The following is a 21,433-nucleotide window of genomic DNA, read 5'->3' on the forward strand; positions in this document are numbered from 1 at the left end:
AAACCTCAAAATTTTAAGGAAAAGATGAGTGAAATTCTGAATATTTTCTTAAAGGGGCAGTTTCATGTAAAATCAACTTTTTTGAGCTTTACGTCATGTTATAATGTTATTCCCTCAACAAAAACATACCTGGTCTGTTGCTTTGATTGTTACATGCATTTATGGGGAATCCCTTAATCTCCTCCTCTCAGTTCCTTCAGACTAGTCAGCAGCAATTAACAAACACCTGCTGGAACTGAGCTTATTATATGAACTACTTCCCAATGAAACGCTTGTAAAAAAATAAAAAAATTTAACATTTAATAGAGGAATATTGTGATGATGTACTGAAGTGTCAGAAAGAGCAATTGGTTCTTAAAGAGACAGAGGCCCAATTTCACAGCCTTAAGTTGCAAAGTCAATTTTTTATAAATCATATTAGACATATATGGCATTTTTATTATAAGTGAAGGTAGCATGGTTACTTAATTGTGATGAAAATGGCCCTATGTGCTTGGAATGTATATAATACCGCTCCTTTAAGAAGCATTTAGTGAGGCAGAAGCAAGTAGAACTAAAATTGCCAATCCACGCAAGTACTTAAAATGTACGTAAAATCATAAAAATGTTTCCTAAGTTTTAAGTATTTCCAGTTCTGCAGTCATTCTTTGTAAATGATTAGGTGTCTAAACCAACTTTCCACATGTCCTGTTGGTTTCTTCATTTCTCTCTCGTTGTTAGGACACTCTGAGAGAGTGCCCACAACATCTCCCCGGCACCGACTACGGCTGCCACGCCGGGTTGCAGTTCATCTCCCCGCTGTACTTCGTGTCGTTCGTGCTCACGGCTCAGTTCGTCCTGATAAACGTGGTCGTCGCCGTGCTCATGAAGCACTTGGACGACTCCAACAAGGAGGCGCAGGAAGACGCGGAGATGGACGCGGAAATTGAACTGGAGCTGGCTCAGGGGGGCCTCTGCTGCATGATGGGAAACATCGGCGCCATCGCCGGGGCGACAGGCGGGGCCGCAGCCGCGGCAGGTCTGGGGGGTGCGGTCGGGAGTCTGGGTGGTGGAGTAACGGCGCCACTTCAAGACGGAGCGGGAGGAGGAGGCGGCGGCGGCTCGGCTCACGACGGACACGCCCACCCGCGATGTCGACTCTACTCGCCGTCTCAAGTAAGTGGAATATCAGGCAATCAAGAAAACGATCGCTACACTTTTACTTTAAACATGCTGATTGGAGAGCTCTTTAAGGAGAAGCTCAGCTTAACCACTTTGCAATCATGCAGTTTAGAATACATTAACTTTGATCACATCTCTCCTTAACATCTGCATTTAGATGATCAGAGGAAAACATATGGAACTTTTTCAGTTCTTCTTCAACATGTGGCTCATAGAATCCGTCCCGATGTGTTTGTGTTCTGTTTTTATGGAATAGGTGGTCATGATAGTAATACAGTTGCATTTTTGTTAAATTTCAATAGAATACTTCATAGGATGCAATAGAATAAAAAAATAGAGAATGATGATTTTGGTTTGTGCAGTAGAGCTTAAACCTGCCATATGTTACTTTTATGAAAAAAAATATATATAATTTTACATACAGTATTTGTTAGACCTATCACTAAGTCATGACAGTAAAGTATGAGACAGATGATCTGTGAAAAAATTCAAGCTCCTCTGCCTTCACCCAGTGCTAAATAGAAACAACCAATAAGAGCCAGTAGGAGGGTCATAGCACTGTCAATCATCCTAGTGCATGCACTGCTCACAACCTTCCCCTACGCTACAGCTGGTTCGCCACAGCAAAGTCTGACATGAGTGCTAACACTAGTTAGCGTGTCTACTGCTGACTGTGGATAAACAGTTTTTCAGGTTTGGTCATTTGCCCCATTTGCACATTTAGGAGCCCACACACGACCATGATTGGCAGCGTTAAGCCACTCCTCCTGGCTGTGATTGGTCGTTTATGGTGGGGAGCGCTGTAGTTCTTCAGATGGCAATACTAACACAGGGAGGAGGATTGAGCTTTTCACAGATTATCTGACTCAAAGCGTACTGTCACGACATGGTAACAGTTTGAACAAATATGTAAAATAAACATATTTTGTAAAAGTTACATACTGCAGCTTTAAATAGGTTAACTGTGCAATTTCTGATTGGGTTATTCTTTTTTTGATATGATAATTTCTAGACTTTATTAACTTCTCCCACAACACCAGTTGACAGGCTTTTTGGTAATAATGCAGCCAGAGTTGCTTATGTTGATATGAAACGCATATGACCTACTTGAGCAAATACAATATGAAGACACAAGGCGATACTGGAAGTCACACAGAGGAACCCAGCTCACAGATTTACCAGGATATTAAATAGCGGCTGTCTCCGTTATTCTAAAAATACCACCAGCGGACGCTCCGCCTATGTTGACTTTCATTCCTCAGCCGCCTGATTCATGATATCATAATCGCACTAGTGTAAAATTATAAGCCTTCTGAAAATGGGAAGAGGCGCTTTGAGAAGGTTGCGAGCAAATTCGAAATGAAGGAAGTAAATGTACCGAAAAAGTCCGTGTGGAAATAAACGGGAAGGAGTGAAAACGGGAGAAAGAAGGAAGCAATGCTTTGCATTCGAGGACAAAAAAGGGGGGATGGAGGAATTGTTGAAGTAGATGAATGAGTAGGAAAAGAAAAGAGTGCATAAAAGTTCTGAATGTACCGAAAGAGAACTCTGCTTAAAACTGAGAGATTAAATTATCTGAATTTTGTGGTTGATTTCTTATCCCTGGAGTCTGTAAAGCTTTAAACCGTCTATTTCAGTTTTTGTTGAATATAATGTCTCCTTAAGAGCTCTATTATAGTAAGATATAAAGTAAGCATTGATTTTTCATTTCAAGCCTTACTTCTGTGACGATTCATAATTAATTATCTATGTTAGAAATGGAGGTGGCTTCTCGCCGTGTGTGAGAGAAAATTGTATTTTTATGATAAAGAGACAATGTTGGTGTGTGCTGAAAGTCAAATAAGTGGCAATGAATTTTTGGACACCGTCCTGATAATAAAAATAGATAATTGTAAGGATTACATTTCTCACTTAGTATCAGCATCAACACTGAAAAGTGTTGTTACCACAAACTGATAGTTCTTATTTATGGTGCGTTCACTGGCTGAAGTGAGGCTAGATTTTGATTTTGGGATTGCTCAGACACCGGTCAGAGCTCACGAAGCTGTGAACTGTCAGGTTTCAAGTCCCGACTAATTTCCTCCCACATTTCAAAAAAAATAAATAGGAATCAGACTCTGCCTCTAATTCCTACATTCACATTTTTGTCAGCTGTTCAGATCAAAGTTCAGAATCGAGGGGAAAGTTGTCTGATTCCACTCATCTGCCGTTTTATCAGTTCTTCTGTAATCAACAGGGATCCAATTATTTCATAGTTGTGTTAAGTAACCGATCATTTGAAGTGACATTGAAATATGAACCGATATCTTTGTGCATCTTGTTATTTAAGTGCCAGCTGTGACTTAAACTCACATTGAAAATGATAATAAAATTTAAAAAAACGTAGCTTCTTTTTCAAAAGTACTTTTGGTTAATCTCGCAAGAACTTTAATTTCGTCACCACATTGTCTGGATGAAAGGCTTTAACTGCCAGCTGCTCCCATCTTTTGTTTGATTGTCTTATTTGATGATGGACAGGAACAGAACAATGACTCTTTAGTTTTTTTGGGTTTTTTTGTTAAAACCAGCAGGTGAAGATTATTTTAATAAGAGCTGTCAAAGTGAATAAAAGATAATGGAAAAAAAAAATTAATGAACAAAATCAGAGTTGCGATCTGTGACATCAACTGCAGAGGTTGGGATTCGTTTTGTGGCTTTAAACAGAGTTTGACTTTATCTACTTAATTATGTGGAAATGCTCGTCCTGCCTGCTTTAAGTAATCCTGGCTCAGACGCTTTAACCTGCTGAACTGTACAGAGTTACTGCCCAGCATATTGTTCTGTTTTGCTGTATTTACTATCTATTATACTTTTCCTTTTTTTCTTAAGTACTTGTTTTGTTCCCAACTTGAAAAGACACAATGTCCTCTTCATATTAGTCATCTTCACAGCAACTCTGATTAGACTCTTTTTTGGGAACCCTATCAGCAAAAATGCTCTGTAACCTTTCATAACATTGTTCACTAGCAAGAAATGACCTTTGTCACCCATCAGATGGAATAGCATTGAATCAATGGCGGAGCGGGAAGGGAAGAGAAAACAGCAATAGATGCTCTCAGAGGAGGGAAAACGGTGAACTGTGAGTGGGTGGCAGGCTCTCCCACAGGCTCATTGTCAGCTCACTGATGTCTTTAACTTTGCAAGATTGAAAAGAGAATGGAAAAAGAGAGGGAAGGGAAGACCTCTGTTTGTGCACCTTTTTCTTTAGAATTTGTTTATTTCAAGGAATATTCTGATTGGTCAGCAAACAGCCATTTCAGACATTGCATATTGCATATTCCTTTATGCTGATAGTAAGAGGTTTTTCAGAATGAGGGGTTCCCAACAACATTTTGCTGATAGGCTTGACTGAAAGTTGTCCATAACAAAGAGAAGGGTGAAGTTGGGTTGTGTCCCGATTGGCTTATTGGCTCTAGGAAATTACAAAGGATTCTTTATTCTTTTTTATTACTTGCGGCTCATACCAAAAATTCATGGACTGTTAATGGTCTGCATCTGGTAAATTTAAAAAGATGATGTGGCTTTTGTCCAAAAAAAAGAAAGAAAAGGGGAAATTTAGCTATTGGGGGCATTCACACAAGCTCTGATTAGTCTGCTTCAAGTAAACTGTAGTTTATTTGTCTAGAAAGTTCATTTTGTTTGGGGAGGCGTGAATGCACAAGCTAACTCTGGCCCGCTGAAAAACCTAGGTCTACGTTCGTTTTGAAGTGAACTCTGGTGCATTGCGAATGTGTATGTGAATGCCAAGCGGGCCGGAAACCGCTCCGCTGGATTCTGGTGCAGTGCATTCTGGGTAAATACATCGAACACAAATGCATAGGTCTAGCGTTAGCGGGAGAAATGGCTTGTCGTCTTTTACTAAAGATGAAAGAGAAATGCTACAACCACAAAAATCTGACGCTACGTCAGTTTTCTTTACATTTCGTGTATAAGGAAGTTGAGCTCAGTGACTTCTTCTGATGTCACTGTCAGTAGTTGTTGCTGCAGCGCCACCACAGGTGAGGAGGTGCACAAGTTTTTCAAAGTGTTTGGCTTGTTTGACAGTGCAGTCTGAAAGCGAACCTCACCAGCTGAAAATGGAAGTTGGATTGGTCCCCAAACGAACCGAATCTACCGGACTATCAATTACATTATCTAAGAATTCCCACCTTTTGTCTTTGCTGTGTCAGAATAAAGACTTGAGATCTGACGTGTGGAATCCCAGCTCTTCATCTAAATCTGGCCTTAAAACAACATCATAGTCCACCATTTGCAAGAGCTTATTTCCAAACAAAACACTTACAAAAGCCAAAATGATATTATTTTAACATGCCTGTTAAATAATTCATGTTGTCTGAGTAATTTCACTTACTAATGACTCCAGCATGAGGAATCTGTGACGGGGTTGTTTCAAAGAAATATCCAAAAACACAAACAAAAGAGCAGTGACCAATTACCACTAAGTAGACACAGTGTGAATTAAGATTTGTAAGGCCTTGAAAAGTGAAAACGAGCAACACCAATGCATTAATATGTTAATGCAGTTAATAAGAACTGCCTTGCCACCTTTATTTGTGTAATTAAAATGTTTTCCAGTCTCTCTCTTTCTTGCACACTAAGAGAAACAGAAACGGAGGGAAAAGTGAAACTCATAAAGGGCTAGTACAAAAAATATTATGAGTACATCCTATCTATAATAGTATATTGGCCAAAGAAATGGAAAGCAGATTGATGGGGCGTTTCAGCAATTCTTTTCAAAAAGTGAAACTGCTGTTATGTAAATTTATTACACACAGTAATGTATTTCAAGCACTTATTTCTAATAATGTAGATTGTTAGGGTGTAATGAAAACCCAAATTTTCTGAAAAATTGAACAATAAGTACAGTAGAGCTAAATGTTTTTAAAAACAAATGTTATTAAAATGCTAAATGTTTTAAATAACAGCACTGATGCTGTTACTGATGGTAGTTTGTTTACTATCACTGTTTGTTTTGGAGTTGTCTCTTTAGTTTAGTGCTTCTTTTTGTTTACAGTTTATATCAGTTTCAGGCTTTTCCCTTTTGTTCACAGAGCCTTGTTTGCTTCCCAGCTCTTAATTATTTACCTCCACCTGATCCCTTCCCCAGCTGCATCCACTCACCTGTAATTAGCTCTTGTCCTTTGTTGTCATTCCCACGCCTTCCTTAATATTTAAACTTTTCAAATTGCATTAATTCTCACTGGTTCCTCTATTATATTTCCATGCTCCATTGCTTTTTTGATGCCTTGTTTTCTATGCTGGTCTTTGTTTCACGTTCAGAAGTACCTTTTTTTTTTGCTTTTTTTTTCTTCCATTTATTAAAGTCATCAAAGAATCCTTGCTCCACCACGTTTCTGAGCTTGGGTCCAACATTCTTACTCATCATAAAACTATCATGTAGTTAAAACTGTTAAGACGAACATTTTACTTACGCTAACGATTAATAGGAGCACTGAGCTTGTTTCTCTGCAACGAGACGATCCCTTCTGGGAGAGATGAGAGACAATAACACCCGAAGTGTTGCTTATGCTCAGCGTGCTTGGTCTGTAGTAGCGAAGCAGTTTGAAGCTTCATTGCCTCATTAACATCCGGTCACCATATCATACAGAGCTTGGAATGTGGGAATCATCAACCGGGATAAATCCATTCTCTCCTGTCTCTTCTCTGGGCCTTTTCCCTTCGCAAATAAACTTTCCAAAGAATCTGATCTGTTTCTGACTCATTTTGCTGCTTGTGGCTCAATGTTGGCGCGCAAGACGTAACCGAGAGAATCCGGTTAAAGGATTTTCAAAATAAAAGATCCTCCAGACTCAGATTATACATAAAACGGAAATATTTAATTTTATTAATTATACAATATTAAACAAAAAACCATAGCTTGCAGAGGGGACCACAACCAGAGTTCAATGCTCTACAGGGGGTCATGGGGTGGAAAAGTTTGGGAACCCCTGCTTTGCACTACAGTCAATCATTCATAACCATATTCACACACTGATTATGGTAAGCTACATTGTAGCCCCAACTGCTCTGGGGCAGATTGACAGAAGTGAGGCTGCCATTCAATCTGCGCCGCCGGACCCTTTAACCAACACCATCTGTCAAGGCGGGTCAAGTGTCTCGCCCAAGGACACATCGATGGAAACGGACAGAAGACGAGCTCGTAACATTTGAAACTCAGTCCCTGCGTGCCGTTTTCCCTAAATACACCCTAGCAGTACCTTCATTGTGACAGCTTCATTAAAGAAGCGCAAGTCTTCATAAGTAGTTGAGCCACATGGCACATCTCTCTGTGGCACCGTCTGAATGTTTTGAAGGAATATAAAGCGTATATTGAGGAAGATGAGCGTGTTGCACAATAGGGGCTTCAGAGTGTGAAGAACCCAGGTAGCAGTGAATCAAACGGGGTCATGGGCAAAGTTTACCACACTCACTGCCCAGGACAATCAATCAATCAAGCTGCCTCGCCCCCCCACTGTGCGCCTTGCCAGCATGTGAAGTGATGTGTACGCTCAGTGAATACTTGGGCGCTGCCAAGGACTTGCTATTGTCTGTTGCCCTCTTCACCTTCCACCCTTTAGCAAGTCTTTTTAATGGTATCTGGATGGGAAAGGAAAAAAACAAGAGGAATGGGTAACCACTGCAGGAACAAGCACAAAAACATTAGCAAGAGATGAAGAGAGAGGAAAGAGAAAGTAAAACAAAAAAAATAATTACCTGTTAATTAAGCGTCCAGTAGTTTAGAAAGAGCTTTGTAACCAAACTGCTCCATAAAAATAACAAGATACCAGCAGCCAAACTCTTAGGAGATGAATAGGTTTTGACTAGGTGACAGAGACAAGATGGAAAAAAAAAAAATCACAATTAAACTTGCGAGGTTGACATTTGTCTCCGACTCCGGCCCCGTCGGCAGGAGGTACAAGTGCAAGAGTCAGTGATAACCGTCTTGCAGCTGCCAGTCGGAGCTGAAAATAACATCGGCTCCAACGTATTGCGCTTAATTAAACAGCAGTTCCCGCGATGCACCCGGCATGTTCTACAGAGGAGGCAATAATGAAAGAGAAACCATAAAGGAACGGCGGAAAAGAATAGCTGACGCTTTAGTTTCTTCAAGTCTGAGTTGCAAACGGCATCAGAGAAACCCGACACAGATGATCAGATGTTGGCTAAGTTGACTTTTATTGACATCTAGAGAATAGGGATTTGATTGTCTTGTTGTTGCTTCTGAAAATGAAAGCTACATTCACTCTTCATCTTATGAGGTTACAGTAGCACCAAGCTACCATGTTTTTGCTGATGTTCCCAGTGAGGTAAACGGCGTGTTTGTTGATGTGTGCTGCAGGAGAGCCAGTGGCTGGACAGTGTGTCTCTGCTGATTAAGGACTCATTGGAAGGGGACATGATTGACAACCTCTCTGGGTCCGTTTTTCACCACTACTGCTCTTCTCCCGTCTGCAAGGACTGCAAGAGTCACCCGCAAGAGGTGAGTGTGGAAAACGCAAAAACACACACATTCCCTCCCTGTCTGTTACAAACTAATTCATTTTGCTGACCCTGAGGAAGGTGGAGATGGTACATTTATTATCTTATGAATTAGATGTCAATGTGTTGTTGCTTTTTTTAACGTTGAGAAGTAGCGTTGAAAACATACATTAATGATGTTGGCATTTTTGCAGCTTCCGAGTTCTTCGTGTTGGTCGTTCATGTCAGTTACCCTAAAAGAAACATATTTACTGAGAAAGACAGTGACCTGTTCAATGTACATTTTCTAAGCTGCATATAAATATAACCTGATAATGTTTGGCGTTTTATTTACCGTGTTGCCGTCTGCGCACTGCAACGTGTGTGCTTTTGCTTCATGAATGGATGAGCGAATACCACTCCATCAACATTCTCATTTGAATAACGTGGATCTTTTCACGCCAGATGTAGACCACGTAGATCACCAACGCATTAGAGACACTTTGAGTGTCAGGCTTATTAGTGTATCTCGTCCCCCCCCCCCCCCCCCCGAGATACATCTGTCCCTGCAGGTCAACACAAGACCAAACGTCACTGTTGATCCACCGCATGCTCCAAGTCTGTGTCCAGGTGCGTATATTCTCTAAAAAACAAATATCAGTGATTCATGAATAGACGAATCAAGACAGACAGTTTACACGAAAAGCAACAAAAGTGTTGAATGTTTATATAATTCTTCTTGTTTTTAAATCTGTGGAGACAAATATATTCAATGAAATGAAACTCTATAACCTAATATCAAGTAGTAACATTAACATTATAGTAAACATTTAGTTCATTAAGAGGTATGTTTATGCTCAATAACCTTGCTTTCATTTATTTAAGAAATAAAGAAGCCACCCTGTAATCCAGTCAATAATACAGATAGTTTTTCATGGTAATTTTTTAGGTTAACAATTTAAGCTCTTTTTGTTAAATATGTTCATTTCCACCTTGGAAAATCAGTTTTTATGTTCATTAAGGTCACGTGATGTATAGTCTTCCATTATTAGTCAAACCTTTCTTTTTTTCTTTCAAAAAATTATTTTTCTCACATCCTGGAGGACAGACCTCGTAGCTGATTTATTCAGTAACCTGTGGGAGTTTTGTGACATTGTCTCTGCATAATACAGTCATGAAATGTCCAGTTTTTCAGTGACAAACATTTGACACATGCTAGTGTCATGAGCTAATGTGTTGCTTCAGTAAACTAGCTTCCTTGCTATTGAAAGTTCAATACACCCATTTTGCTTATGCTATCTACATAATCACTTAAACGTTTGTGTGGAAACGTGTTTTAGTTTATGAGTCAGGTACATTTGCTGTAAAAGGGCTGTACATAAGAGGTTGTATTCAGCAGTTTTGAACTAACGTGTCTTCTACGCATAATCTAGCAAAGTTACCTTGGACTGCTGTGAAGAGTCATTTACAGTTAATACAGCCGACATTTCTAACGCAACTCAGTCAGTTCTATTTTCTCTTCACAGTAACTCCTATGCGCTCGTCTGACAACAGATGTTTAAAAAAACCCATCAAAACTGCTTTGACGTTTCATGAGTTAACTAGTATCAGAACAGAACTTGTATCTTGTGTTGTAAACAGTAAAGTTGACCTGTTTCCCAATCAATGGCCTTTGTTTTGTGATCCCACTAACTATGCCCTAACTGCACCGTACCATTGTCCTATGGACCTACAACTGAAGGGTGCCCAGGAATGTTGCGGTACACATCGGGTGTATGGTCTGCTTTTACAATGGAAACAGACAAAACTACGTACTGAACTACACCAACCTGTGCTGTACAGTGGAAGTGAAGCATTACAGATTTTAGTACTGTTTGGCTTAACAGTGCCACGCAGTTGCTGCATATTTGTTGGCTCTATGTTCATGATCCATCCATGCTCCTTCATATCCCAAAGAGACTGCATTGGATTGAGAGTTGGTGGCCGGTGGTCAATGAATCCATTGGACTCATTGTCTTGTAAATAGGCAAAACGTTGAGGTCTGGAAGGTGTGCAGTAACTTTAGTGTTTTGAAGTTGTTGTTTTTTAAACTGAATCTACATTTCTAGCTGTTTATATGAATTGTATGTGTATTTATTGTTTGTCTGTGCGGCTGTTTCTATGCAATATACTGTACACTTTTGAGTCCATTACAAAATTCCGCTATGGGACAATAAAGTTTGTTCTATTCCAAGTACCAATCAGATGCTATGTTGGTACATAGTGGTTATGCAAGGATATTCAGGTCTGGTTATGTTCAAGGGACGTAAGGGAATACCCTCAGCACACATCACTCTACCACCAGCATGAACTGATGAATTCATACTGTCATGTGTGCATTAAATTCTGTCTCTACCATCTGAACGGCACAGCCGAAACAGAGACGTATCAGACTAGGGAACGTCTTTCCAAACTGTTACTGAGAGTTTATAATCGCCCATCATGTGTTTTAATACTGTAAATTACTCCAGTCTAAATAAATGTGTGTTCAAACTGTGGTTTTGCGTTGCGGTGCAGTGTGTGACCGAGACGTGATCCTGATCTTGTGCATGTGTTTTATTTTGAATCAACGCCGTTGTGAATCAGGGTTTTTGTTAAAAGTAAAACTAATCACTCATTAACTTTTAATGTGTGTTTAAACAAATTAAAAAACTGGTTACACTAAGAAATAAGTCAAAATCTTGTCCTGTTTTAGTTAGAAAAACACTTATTAAAACACTTAAGACTTTTACATTCTCCTTCACTTCAAATCAGTTGGTATTCCTAACCTATACGTCACATTTTGTTTCCTGATTTCTGACTGACTGTTGCGTGTTTGCGATGCAGGTCCGACTGGCAGAGGTGGAGCAGGCATCACTGATGTCAGAACAGCTGTCAGACAAATCCTCCTCTCCAGCGTTACCCGATGACCTCAGCCTGGATGAACACAGCAGCTACCAGCTGCTTGTCAGAGACAGTCAGGTGTGTGTCTCGACTCGCTCGCTCACGCCTAACAAGACCTTTCCAACTCACTTGTCACACTTGTGTTGTTTCACACTGGTTACTCATAATTCTCTCGATGGACGAGATATTGTTATATCGAATTTCACGCTTTTTTAAAAACAATTTACAGCATTTTTTTTTACGTCAAACTTTAATGAATAGAACAATAATTGAAAAACCATTCATACCTCTTGAATATTTCCACTTTTTCATGCTAAAAAGCAAAGTTGAGAGCATTTTAGGAGGTTTTTATGTGATAGACCAACACAATGTGGTGCGTAATTGTGAATGGGGAGGAATATGATTTATAATTTTCATGTTTCAGACGAAAGGAAAATCTAAAAAGTGAGTGTTGCATTTGTTTAAACTCCCTGGGTCAATACTCTGGAGAACCACATTGTATAGCACTACAAATATTTAGGAACATTATTTTACAGGCTTTATCATTTAGGCACAGAAACTAATGTCCATTCTACTTTGTGAAATAAGTTAAACTCAGTCTGATTGTATGGGTCGTGTCTCTGAATTCAAATTTTCTAAAATTCTCAATTGCATGTAAGCATGGACTTTGTATGTGCCATATTCTTCCATTTTGTTTAGAAGGTTTGGTTTAAACTGTAACGCTACATTAAAGCTGCAGTAAGTAACTTTTACAGAAATATGTTTTCACTTATTTGCTAAAACTGTCACTATGTTGTCATGACAGTATAATGTGAGACAGGTAATCGGTCAAATCCTCCACCTTCTCCCTGAACTGCTATTTCCATTTGAAGGAATGCATCAAAAACAACCAATCAGAGCCAGGAGGAGGGTCTTAGCGCTGTCAATCAAGGCTGCTCAAAGTCCTGATGGTGGAGAAACAACTTGATGTTACAGGAAAACCGATTCTCAGCCATCATCTGTGTTCATGCTAACTGGCCTGAGCTACCACAACATGCTATGCTAGCTGCAGCTTATCGGAGAATAAGATAGAGAGTGAGGATGAGCCTCACGTGATTGTGATTGACAGCGCTAAGACCCGCCTCCTGGCTCTGATTGGTTGTTTTTGGGGCAGAAGGCAGAAGAGCTCCAATTTTTCATAGATTATCTGTCATATTCTGTACTGTCACGACATAGTGATAGTTTCACTAAATGTGTAAAAAAATATATTTTTTGTAAAAGTTATATACTGCAGCTTTAAATATCTTTGTAGCTTCATCCCCAGCTGGTCTGGTGTAGTTTGGTTTTCCTCTGTTTGTTTTCTGATGTCCTTTAACTGAAAATCTGCATTTTACTCACATTTAATGACACACAGGTTGACTTGTTACTTCTTCTAACAGCGACTGGCTGCTCCTCATTTACAGGTTTCAGTATAAAGGGTGTTGAATACAAATCCATGCCACACTCCTCAGTTTTTCCTATGGCAGCAAGTGACACTATGTATCCTTTCCTGCCACTTCACAGTCATGCACCATTTCGTGCTGTTGTTCCACGCCAATTCCCAACAAAACATTTGTAGATTTGCTGACGTAATGAGACAAAAAAAAAAATTTAATAAAAAATTTAATAAAAAATTCAAGAGGTGTGAAAACCTTGGTAAGACTTCAAAAGATACTGTCATTTGGGCTTTAAAGAGCTACAAATCATCCTGACAGGCTAACTTTCTAATCACCTTTAATTACCATTTATGCTTCAGCGAGTGACTGAAACGTGTCTCCCACTGTGTTTTGATGTGGTTGAGCTGGCGTGTGTGTGTGTGGGGGTGTGTGTGTGCGGTGTAAGACCGAATGTGTCTTTCATATTTCCATCCTCAGACTTGCTCTTTGCTTCCAGCCCACCTGGCCTGTTTCATCTCTGCTCAGTTCATTTGATCCCGCGGTGCAGTCGACAACAGTGACGACGACGACGACGACAACTAAGCAATTTGATGCTTTGAAGGCGGTTGTTGTTATATACCTGTTAGCGCTAGAAATTTCAAATCAGCCTTGCATGAATGCACAAAGGTGGGGGCATGATGAGCAAGCGTTTTGGAAGTGGTAACAAATTGATTTCCATCACGGCGCAAGGAAATGAAAGGCTTCAGTGAAACTTCAGTGCATTTTGGGCGTAGTGCCAACTCTGCATAATTTTCCTTCTGGACTGACCCAGCTTCTTAAGAATTTCTTCTGGTTTTTTTGTGTGGGGGGGTTTCTTGCAGAGGGGCAGCAGTGACTCCCACAGCTCAGAGGAGTTGCTCATGCAGGAAGGCCGCAGGAGACTTTACCCCTCTAGTTCAGGAAGCGAAGAGTTCCTCCATCCACCTCTTAAACCTCCTTCTGTGGAGCAGCAAACCTCAGCACACGAAAAAGGTACTGCAGAGGATTTATTTTTTTTAAAAAGCTTCGTTTTTAAATTTTCTTTTTTCCTGTTGTGGAAAAAAATGTATTTAAAAAACACTGTTAGATGTAATCACTCAATCAGGTTTATTTGTATATTGTGCACAATACAGGGAGCTTGTAAGAAAGTGAATGATGAAGAAGTTCTGAATGAAAAGCTCCTCCAGGCAGAGTCAACACATGAGTTGTACACCAAGGATAAGAATCCAAAACATGGGAAACAGCTGCAGGAAAACAACTTCCAACCTTGTGTGTGTGCGTGGGTGTGTGTGTGTGTGTAACTCAAGCAGGTTCTTTTGGTGAGAGTTCACAAACATTTAATATAACATAATCAGCAGATGTTAACTTAGAATCATTTTCTCACCACATTTCATTGTGTAACGTTTTCTGGAGAAACATTTATCCGCCGCTAACGGTGGCCATGCTAGCTAGCCTTAGCATTTGTGGCTAGCTGTGTTGTGGTGAACTAGTTGTAGCGTAGCACGGAGGAAGAGGGGAGTTGTTGTTGTTGGGGGGTAGGGGGAAGAGCGGTGTGTAAACGAGAGTAATTGACAGCGCTAAGACCCCCCTCCTGGCTCTGATTGGTCGTTTCTGACTGGTGTATTTCTGCAGTCAGTACTGGGAGCACTGGGAGAAGGTAGCAGATAGATTTTCTGTCACATATGTCACAAAATAATGATAATTTTAATACATATGTAAGAAGAAAAAACATTTTTATTTTATAAAAGTTCTATAGTGCAGCTTTAAGAAAAATGCCAAAAATGAGAACAAATATGATTGTTAGTAGTGAGGCAGATAAGAATCTGATCCCTCCTGATTTCTCCTTGTCTCAACATGAGGTGAAATGCTTACTTTACATAAATGATGACCCATCTGATGACACTTATAGGCAGTATGGTTTGATGTATGCACACGCTATAATGCTGATCAGGAAATTCGGCTGAGTGCTCAAGTTGTTTGAAAATAGATCTTTTTAAAGCCTTTTGTAAACGGCCCATCTGTGGCGACGGCGGCGCACAGGAAGCAGCACGCAGAAACTTTATCCGGCGTACATTACTGGTACGAGGCTACAACTCGACGTGCCACATGGAGTAATGCTAGCCATCTGTTTGTGGATGTTTTTGTTCCCCCACGCCCTGCAGTGCTCAGGAAGCTCATGTGTAGATTATCTCTCGTTGCAATTTTGGAACGCGTCGACGTCGATCTCTTTTTACTTTTTATTTTATTTTTTTACCTCTTTGCACTTTAGGGACACTAAATTGTCGCCTTCCTTCCACAGAAGGCGATGAGAACACACACAGTGGGGCTGCTGATGTGGCTTCGCCCGTGTTTCAGCTCCCAGCAGACTTTTTCCACCCAGCCGCCGCAGCGCATTCAGACGGTCAAGGGGACAGCATGAGGCCGAGGGACATGGACCCGTCCCGGCTGGCGTCCCCCGCCTCCTGGGCCTCTCTACGCTCTCCCGGAGCCAACAGCAGGCCTCTGAGCTCTCAGGTAAAAACACAAGGCTTTTCTCTTTTAAACACGGAAAACCCATCCAGCTATGTTTTCCATGTGTCTAATTTAGAGAGTCTTGACGCTTTAATATCCTTGAATCCATGGATCTTAAATCCCAGTTTTTTTGGACTTCCAGTAACATAAATCTGTTGGTTTTGCCTTTAAGTCAACACTTAACTGAGTGAAGTGAGAGTTTTCAAACAGTCTGGCCTTTCTTCCAGACAGTAACTGTGTTTTTTTTTTTGTTTTCTGCAGCTGAACATTTATTATCGCTGTTTAATGAGAATCCTACTCCACAGTGAAACTAACACACCGCCTTTTGTTGGCTTCTGCATGAAACAACCCAGAATAAAAAAAAAGCAGCTTTTTTTAGTTCTTGCTCTTTTTGTAACCATGGAAACAGATCCCCCCCACTCTTGTGTACCTGCTCGGTTTGTTTACCTCGTGCCTGAGAGTCTCTGTGATCCTCAGCTGCTACAGTAATGCTCTGCGGCGCTCGGCTAATTAGCCTACCCAGCCCAGAGCCTGATACTGACGCGCTGCACGCTGTTTTCCCCTCTGGCTCAGGTTCTTACTGTCTCCCATGTTGCCTTTTTATTCTGTTTCTTGCATTTCTCCCTCCCTGGTGCTCTTTCTCTTCGTGTGTCCCTTATGAGCCTTATTAGTCTTTTGGATGCACTCATGTCAGTCTGACTTTGTTTCAAAATACAAACATGAGAAATAGCTAGAAAGGTGGATGGATAGATTGATTTTTAATCTCTGAGTGTACTTTCATTACTATGCCATTATTATTGTAGTTGTTGAAAACAGACCCAAAATGACAATATTATCATTTATAGAAATCATTTCTGGGACAATTGTGACAGGTCTACCAACATTCTGTTTTATAAAACTCTTTTTCTTTTTTTACAGTATTCAGATTACCATAACTTTGGGTTTTCAGTGGCTGCACAATTATCATCAGAAAAATAGAAAAATATCACTGTGTGTAATGAAATGCATTAACTTTTCAAAAACTCAGTAATCATTCTCTTTGTGCAGCATCCATCGCACAGCGACTCGTCCTTGGCCACGGGCAGTTCAGATGGCAGCCTGCAGGCCGCGCCGGATGAAGGGCTCGGCTTTGGCGTGTGCCCACCTCGACATCTGGATCTCCCCGTGCCCGTCCTCCGCCCAGTCGCCGCCGTCGCGTTGCGCCCTAAAGAGCAGCCCACAGCGGACCGGGGGCAGCCACCGCAGAGCGGACGGAGTTCTGCCACTCAGAGGAAACAGAGGAGCCACAGCAGCAGCGGCCCCGGCTGCCCCCAACAGGACTGCGTGGACCCTTCAGATGAAGAGGCGGGCACAGGGACTGGAAGGGACGGCTGCCACCAGGCCCTCTGCAGCGAACACTTCTCAGAAACGCTCAACAGTCTGTCCCTCACGTCGCTGCTCGCCCCGGGCTTTCTGGCACCCACGGCGATGAAGAAATGCAACAGCACGGGATCGATAGTCGGCTCGAGCCCGTCCGCCCGAGGTAAAGACGGCCGACACACGTGCGCCGTAGATCCCCCCGGATTCTCGTCCAGTCCTTGGATCGAGGGAAGGGGAGAAGCGTCGCTGGAGGACAGTAACGCGATGAAGAGCAGCGCTCGGCATTTCAACACAAAAGACAGGAAAAAAAGATGAAACGCACGTTGGTCTTCTGTCGCCGAACAGTGAAATCCTCTGCGTTTGTGGTGTTTGAACGTAGCAGGAAGAGACTCCTCAACGCGTGTCCTTTGTTCAGTGCTCTGTTGTACTCTGTCGGGATCAGTCATTTCTTTAAAAGATGCCTAATTCTTTCCTTTTTGCACAGGAGATGGTTACTTTTTGACAGGTTTTAGCAGTAATTACAAGTTGATTCACGTTTTTTTTCTTTTTTTTGGCATAGCCATGATTTGGCTTTGAACTTTGCCAGGCTTGGGGGTTTTATGGAAGAAGCATTTAGAGAGCACAGGCCTGAAGTTTGCAGTGATCACTATGATGACATTCAATTACAGGAGACGGGGCCCCATTGACCCCGTGTGCCCACAGCCTTTGTGCAAAAACCAAACAGTCTTACGTGACTGCAGACGACCTCTGAAGCTCCTTTTTGAGGAAACACTGAACTTTGTACAGCTAGTCTTTTAGGGGTTTTTTAATATCCACGGATAACAGTAGCATCCCCTTTTTTGGAATCTTTGGTGAATCTCATAGATTAAGACAGACTATGTATTTTTACTTTTTAGACTATTATTATTATTATTTGTTCATTTGTTGATTTTGAAGACACACCCACCGGCCTCCATTTGTGGGAACCAGGCAGAGGACAGGAGTATAAAGGAGCCTCTGACCTGACGAAGGGACTCTTGTTGAAAAGAGTCCATGAATGCTGCTGAGAATTAGAGTGAGGAGTAGGTGGGAGCATTGTTCACTTTAACAGAGGGAACCATTTTTACTTTTCAAGTGCATATGAAGGGCTATAATGTACTGAGGGCAAACCTGGGCTAAATGCTATGGTTCTTATTCAGTTTTATTAGAAAATATTATCAAGGCACCTCCACTGACCTGAAAGACCTCACGACTTTAGACATGGAAAATGTAGGCAATAGTTGTTTCCATACTAAATGTTTTAAACCTCCAAAATATATTTCAAAAGAGTAAGTAACCATAGAAGTGAGATAATCACTTTTATATCAGAATAATGAATACTTTTCGCAGTCTCTGCAAGAAGACAGCAGGTCCTTGTTAGCTGTTGGGGCAGGTCTTTGGATAGGCTTAAAGGGATCTGGTTTAATCCGGTCTGACCAGCTTAGCTAAAGCACAGCCTTCATTAACACCGTTTTCTTTGTTTTTGGGGGATTTTCTTAGAGGGTTTTCTTGTGAGTCTTAATTGGCAGGGTGCTCAACAGTTTGCACCTTTGCTCTTTCGTACTTTTGCTGTTCGGTTTGTTTCATACGTCGCTTTGGACACGTTGTTGGTACCCGACTGTCCGTCAATTCATAGCAGCCTTAGGGAATTTTCACACCCGCACTGGTAAGAAGGGAGTCCAAATACTTTTTGTTAACATCTATTCATAGTCTACCACAAAGAAAAGAAGTTATGTGATTTCAACTGAGAGAACGAATTGCCATAGAGGCAAACTGATCCAAAGTTTTTTTTTGTTGTTTATCCTTTTTTTTTTTTTTTAGCAGAGCTAATGTCTAGCTTATTGGCTTGGAAACCCTATCGGTTCTTTGAGTTGCAAAGACACATATCTAACAAAAATGAGTGCTGAAAAGGTCATCCTAAAGTTATATACTACTGATCCAATCCAAAGAGAACATAAAGAGACCTCTGTTATGATCCTTAAACTTGCAGTATGTAATTTTTACAAAAATGTCACCATGTCATCACATTATGGTATGAGGCAGATGATATGTCTGTCTCATAAAAAAAAATTGAGCTGTCAATCACCCTCGTCCACACGCCGCTCATACACTTTCCATCGCAGGCATGGTCATTTCCGTGTTTTCCGTTTCCTGAATAGAACGGTAACTTGTTTCTCCCCCATTAGCACATTTAGCAGCACATGAATGAGGATGGATGACAGCACTAAGACCCTTCCCTTCGCTCTGATTGGTTGTTTTTGACCGGGACCGGCACATTTCTTCAAACGGTAACAGTAGTTCAGGGATAAGGCAGAGGAACTCCATTTTGTCACCGATTATCCGTCTCGTATCATGCTGTGACAACATGGTGACAGTCTTAACAAATATGAAGAAAAAAACAAAACACAAGTTTGGATCCTTCTTTACGCAATCGACCACATAGATTTCCTTTAAAACCTATGTGGTCGAGTCGGTTTTTTAAAAGTGAGGCCAAATGTTATTTGACCCAGGTCTGCTTGAGTGTAGCACGTCTTTAGAAAACAGCATAGCAAGCAATGTTGGTTAAATTGATGTTGTATGTTTATATTTGAGCACTTGTGTTGACTAAACGGGATTACAAATCGTTTAATACATGTCACAGTCCATAAATAGCCAACCAGATAGACCTCAGGTGGACAAATGCACACAAAAAAAAAAATCATACATACCATCGGAAATATCATACAAACACCTTCATACCAAGATGTTGATGTCAACACCATGCAGGATTTCTTTGTGCTTGTTTCAGACAAGAGAGAGGAAACCTCGGTGTTTATGATCGCTGCTCTGTCTTCATCCCCTTCGTTAAGCTAACCCGATTGCATTACCAAGTATTAAATGACTACCCCACCTCTATTTGAGATATGCAATATATGCAATGTGATGATGTACAGCCAGATGTGTGAGACTCATAGAGACAGACAATATAAAGAGAGGAGATTGTAATTTATGAATTTATGTATTGGAATAAAATGTCACCATCATTCAAAAAGGTCACCAAAAGGAGGATTGTGTATTCATGTATTCTGAATTGTGTTTCCTTTCGCCGCCGTCTCAACCCAATTTTAGTTTACCAAAATGCATGTTTTTTTTTCCTTTCTTTTTCTTTTAGTTTTCTTAAATGTCAAGCTTGTGTCATAAAGCAATGGAATAGCTTTTCAACCGTGTTGGACTCTTGATGTTCCTTCGTAATGTTGTTTTAGTAAGTCAGTAAGTAAATCTTTCGAGATAAACTTATTTGTGTGGGATACCTCATGTGGGGTGTAAGGATGCATTAGTCCTGTCTGTGCTCTGAACCACCATCTGGATATTCAATGGAAGATCTACTGGGAGCAAATGCAGTCGGTTTAGCAGTAGAATCACACGGGAAACAAAAAATGACTAAAAAAATGTAGTCAGGATCATGGCAGCAACATTTTGTACAGACTGCAACCGGTCCAGGAAAGTTTTGCGCAGATGCGTGTAGAGAGTGTATTACATTAATACAGAGGAGACAAAGAATCTTGAAGAAAATATTCTACTTTAGGAGAAGAATCAATGGAGCTCAATGTGGCATTATTACTCAAATCATACAAACTGGATCAAACCAGAGAATTGATATGAATTTCAAAGCATAAAAGTTAAGTCAAATGTTATCTCAAGGTTTCTAACAGTAGATTTAGCTAAAAACGCCAAGAGGTCTAAGGATCTCCTTTAGCTTTAGTTTTTTTTGTGTGTGTGTGGTGCAAACAAATTTAATAATTTTTTTCTCTCTACTTGAAGAAATCTGTCAGCTTTTAGTTGAAAGCTTGACATTTCACTAAAATGTGCTGTTTTGAAGCCTCATTAGGAAGACGAGGAATATACAACCGGATATCAACTGCATTACAGACATATCCTTAAAAGACATGACAGCAGAGCAAAAGCAACAATGGGCCCTATCATCCAATTGTAATTCTGCTGGAATGCTTTAAATAAAAATCCCAGACCTGGAAACAGCTCTGATCCTACTCCACACCAAAAACTATAGGTTGACTCTGTTCTTAAAGGAGCTGCAGCAGACTGCAGAATCACAGCGGATCAGGAAGATCAGTACAGATACTCAACTATGGTAACTCCACATAGGAACATGGACAATGGTTGGCTGAAGAAAACGGCACTAAGTATATCAATAGTGTGTTGTGAGACTGTAGAATACTAACACAGTGTGTTATCTCACTGATAGACACGTTCTGTTTTAACTGTTTAAAAAATGCTAACATTTCAAAAGCACATGGTGTACATCATGCTAGCTGTTAGCTCGCATAACTTCAGTGATGCAGTGAAATAAAAATGAAACACTGAATCAAATAGCATCATCAATGGGAAGCCCTGACTGGCACGCAGTTCTTATGCTCATTGTTACCAACCTTCCTAAAATGTTCCTTAAGGTACAGCTTAACTTAGCAGGTGGGCTATGTTGTCGTTAGCTGAAGTTAGCTTAAAAAACATAGCTTCTGAAAGAAAGAAAAAAA

The 21,433-nt window shown here is 40.7% G+C and overlaps 1 protein-coding gene across 2 annotated transcripts in view; it reads left to right on the plus strand.

Annotated features, from left to right (window-relative positions):
• The window catches only part of LOC102223518 (voltage-dependent T-type calcium channel subunit alpha-1I-like), a 215,959-nt gene extending 195,840 nt beyond the window's left edge, over window positions 1-20,119 (plus strand). The window contains exons 33-38 of one of the 2 annotated variants that reach the window (XM_023333871.1): window positions 721-1,155; window positions 8,540-8,680; window positions 11,524-11,658; window positions 13,856-14,006; window positions 15,313-15,527; window positions 16,572-17,198. In XM_023333871.1, the coding sequence (XP_023189639.1) occupies window positions 721-1,155; window positions 8,540-8,680; window positions 11,524-11,658; window positions 13,856-14,006; window positions 15,313-15,527; window positions 16,572-17,198 (1,704 nt within the window). Of the gene's footprint in view, window positions 1-720; window positions 1,156-8,539; window positions 8,681-11,523; window positions 11,659-13,855; window positions 14,007-15,312; window positions 15,528-16,571 lie in introns of both variants that reach the window. The other variant, XM_023333873.1, reaches the window with a different exon arrangement.
• Window positions 20,120-21,433: the final 1,314 nt, after the last annotated feature.

This window comes from Xiphophorus maculatus, chromosome 5 (genome assembly GCF_002775205.1).
Source record: "Xiphophorus maculatus strain JP 163 A chromosome 5, X_maculatus-5.0-male, whole genome shotgun sequence".
NCBI lineage: Eukaryota > Metazoa > Chordata > Actinopteri > Cyprinodontiformes > Poeciliidae > Xiphophorus > Xiphophorus maculatus.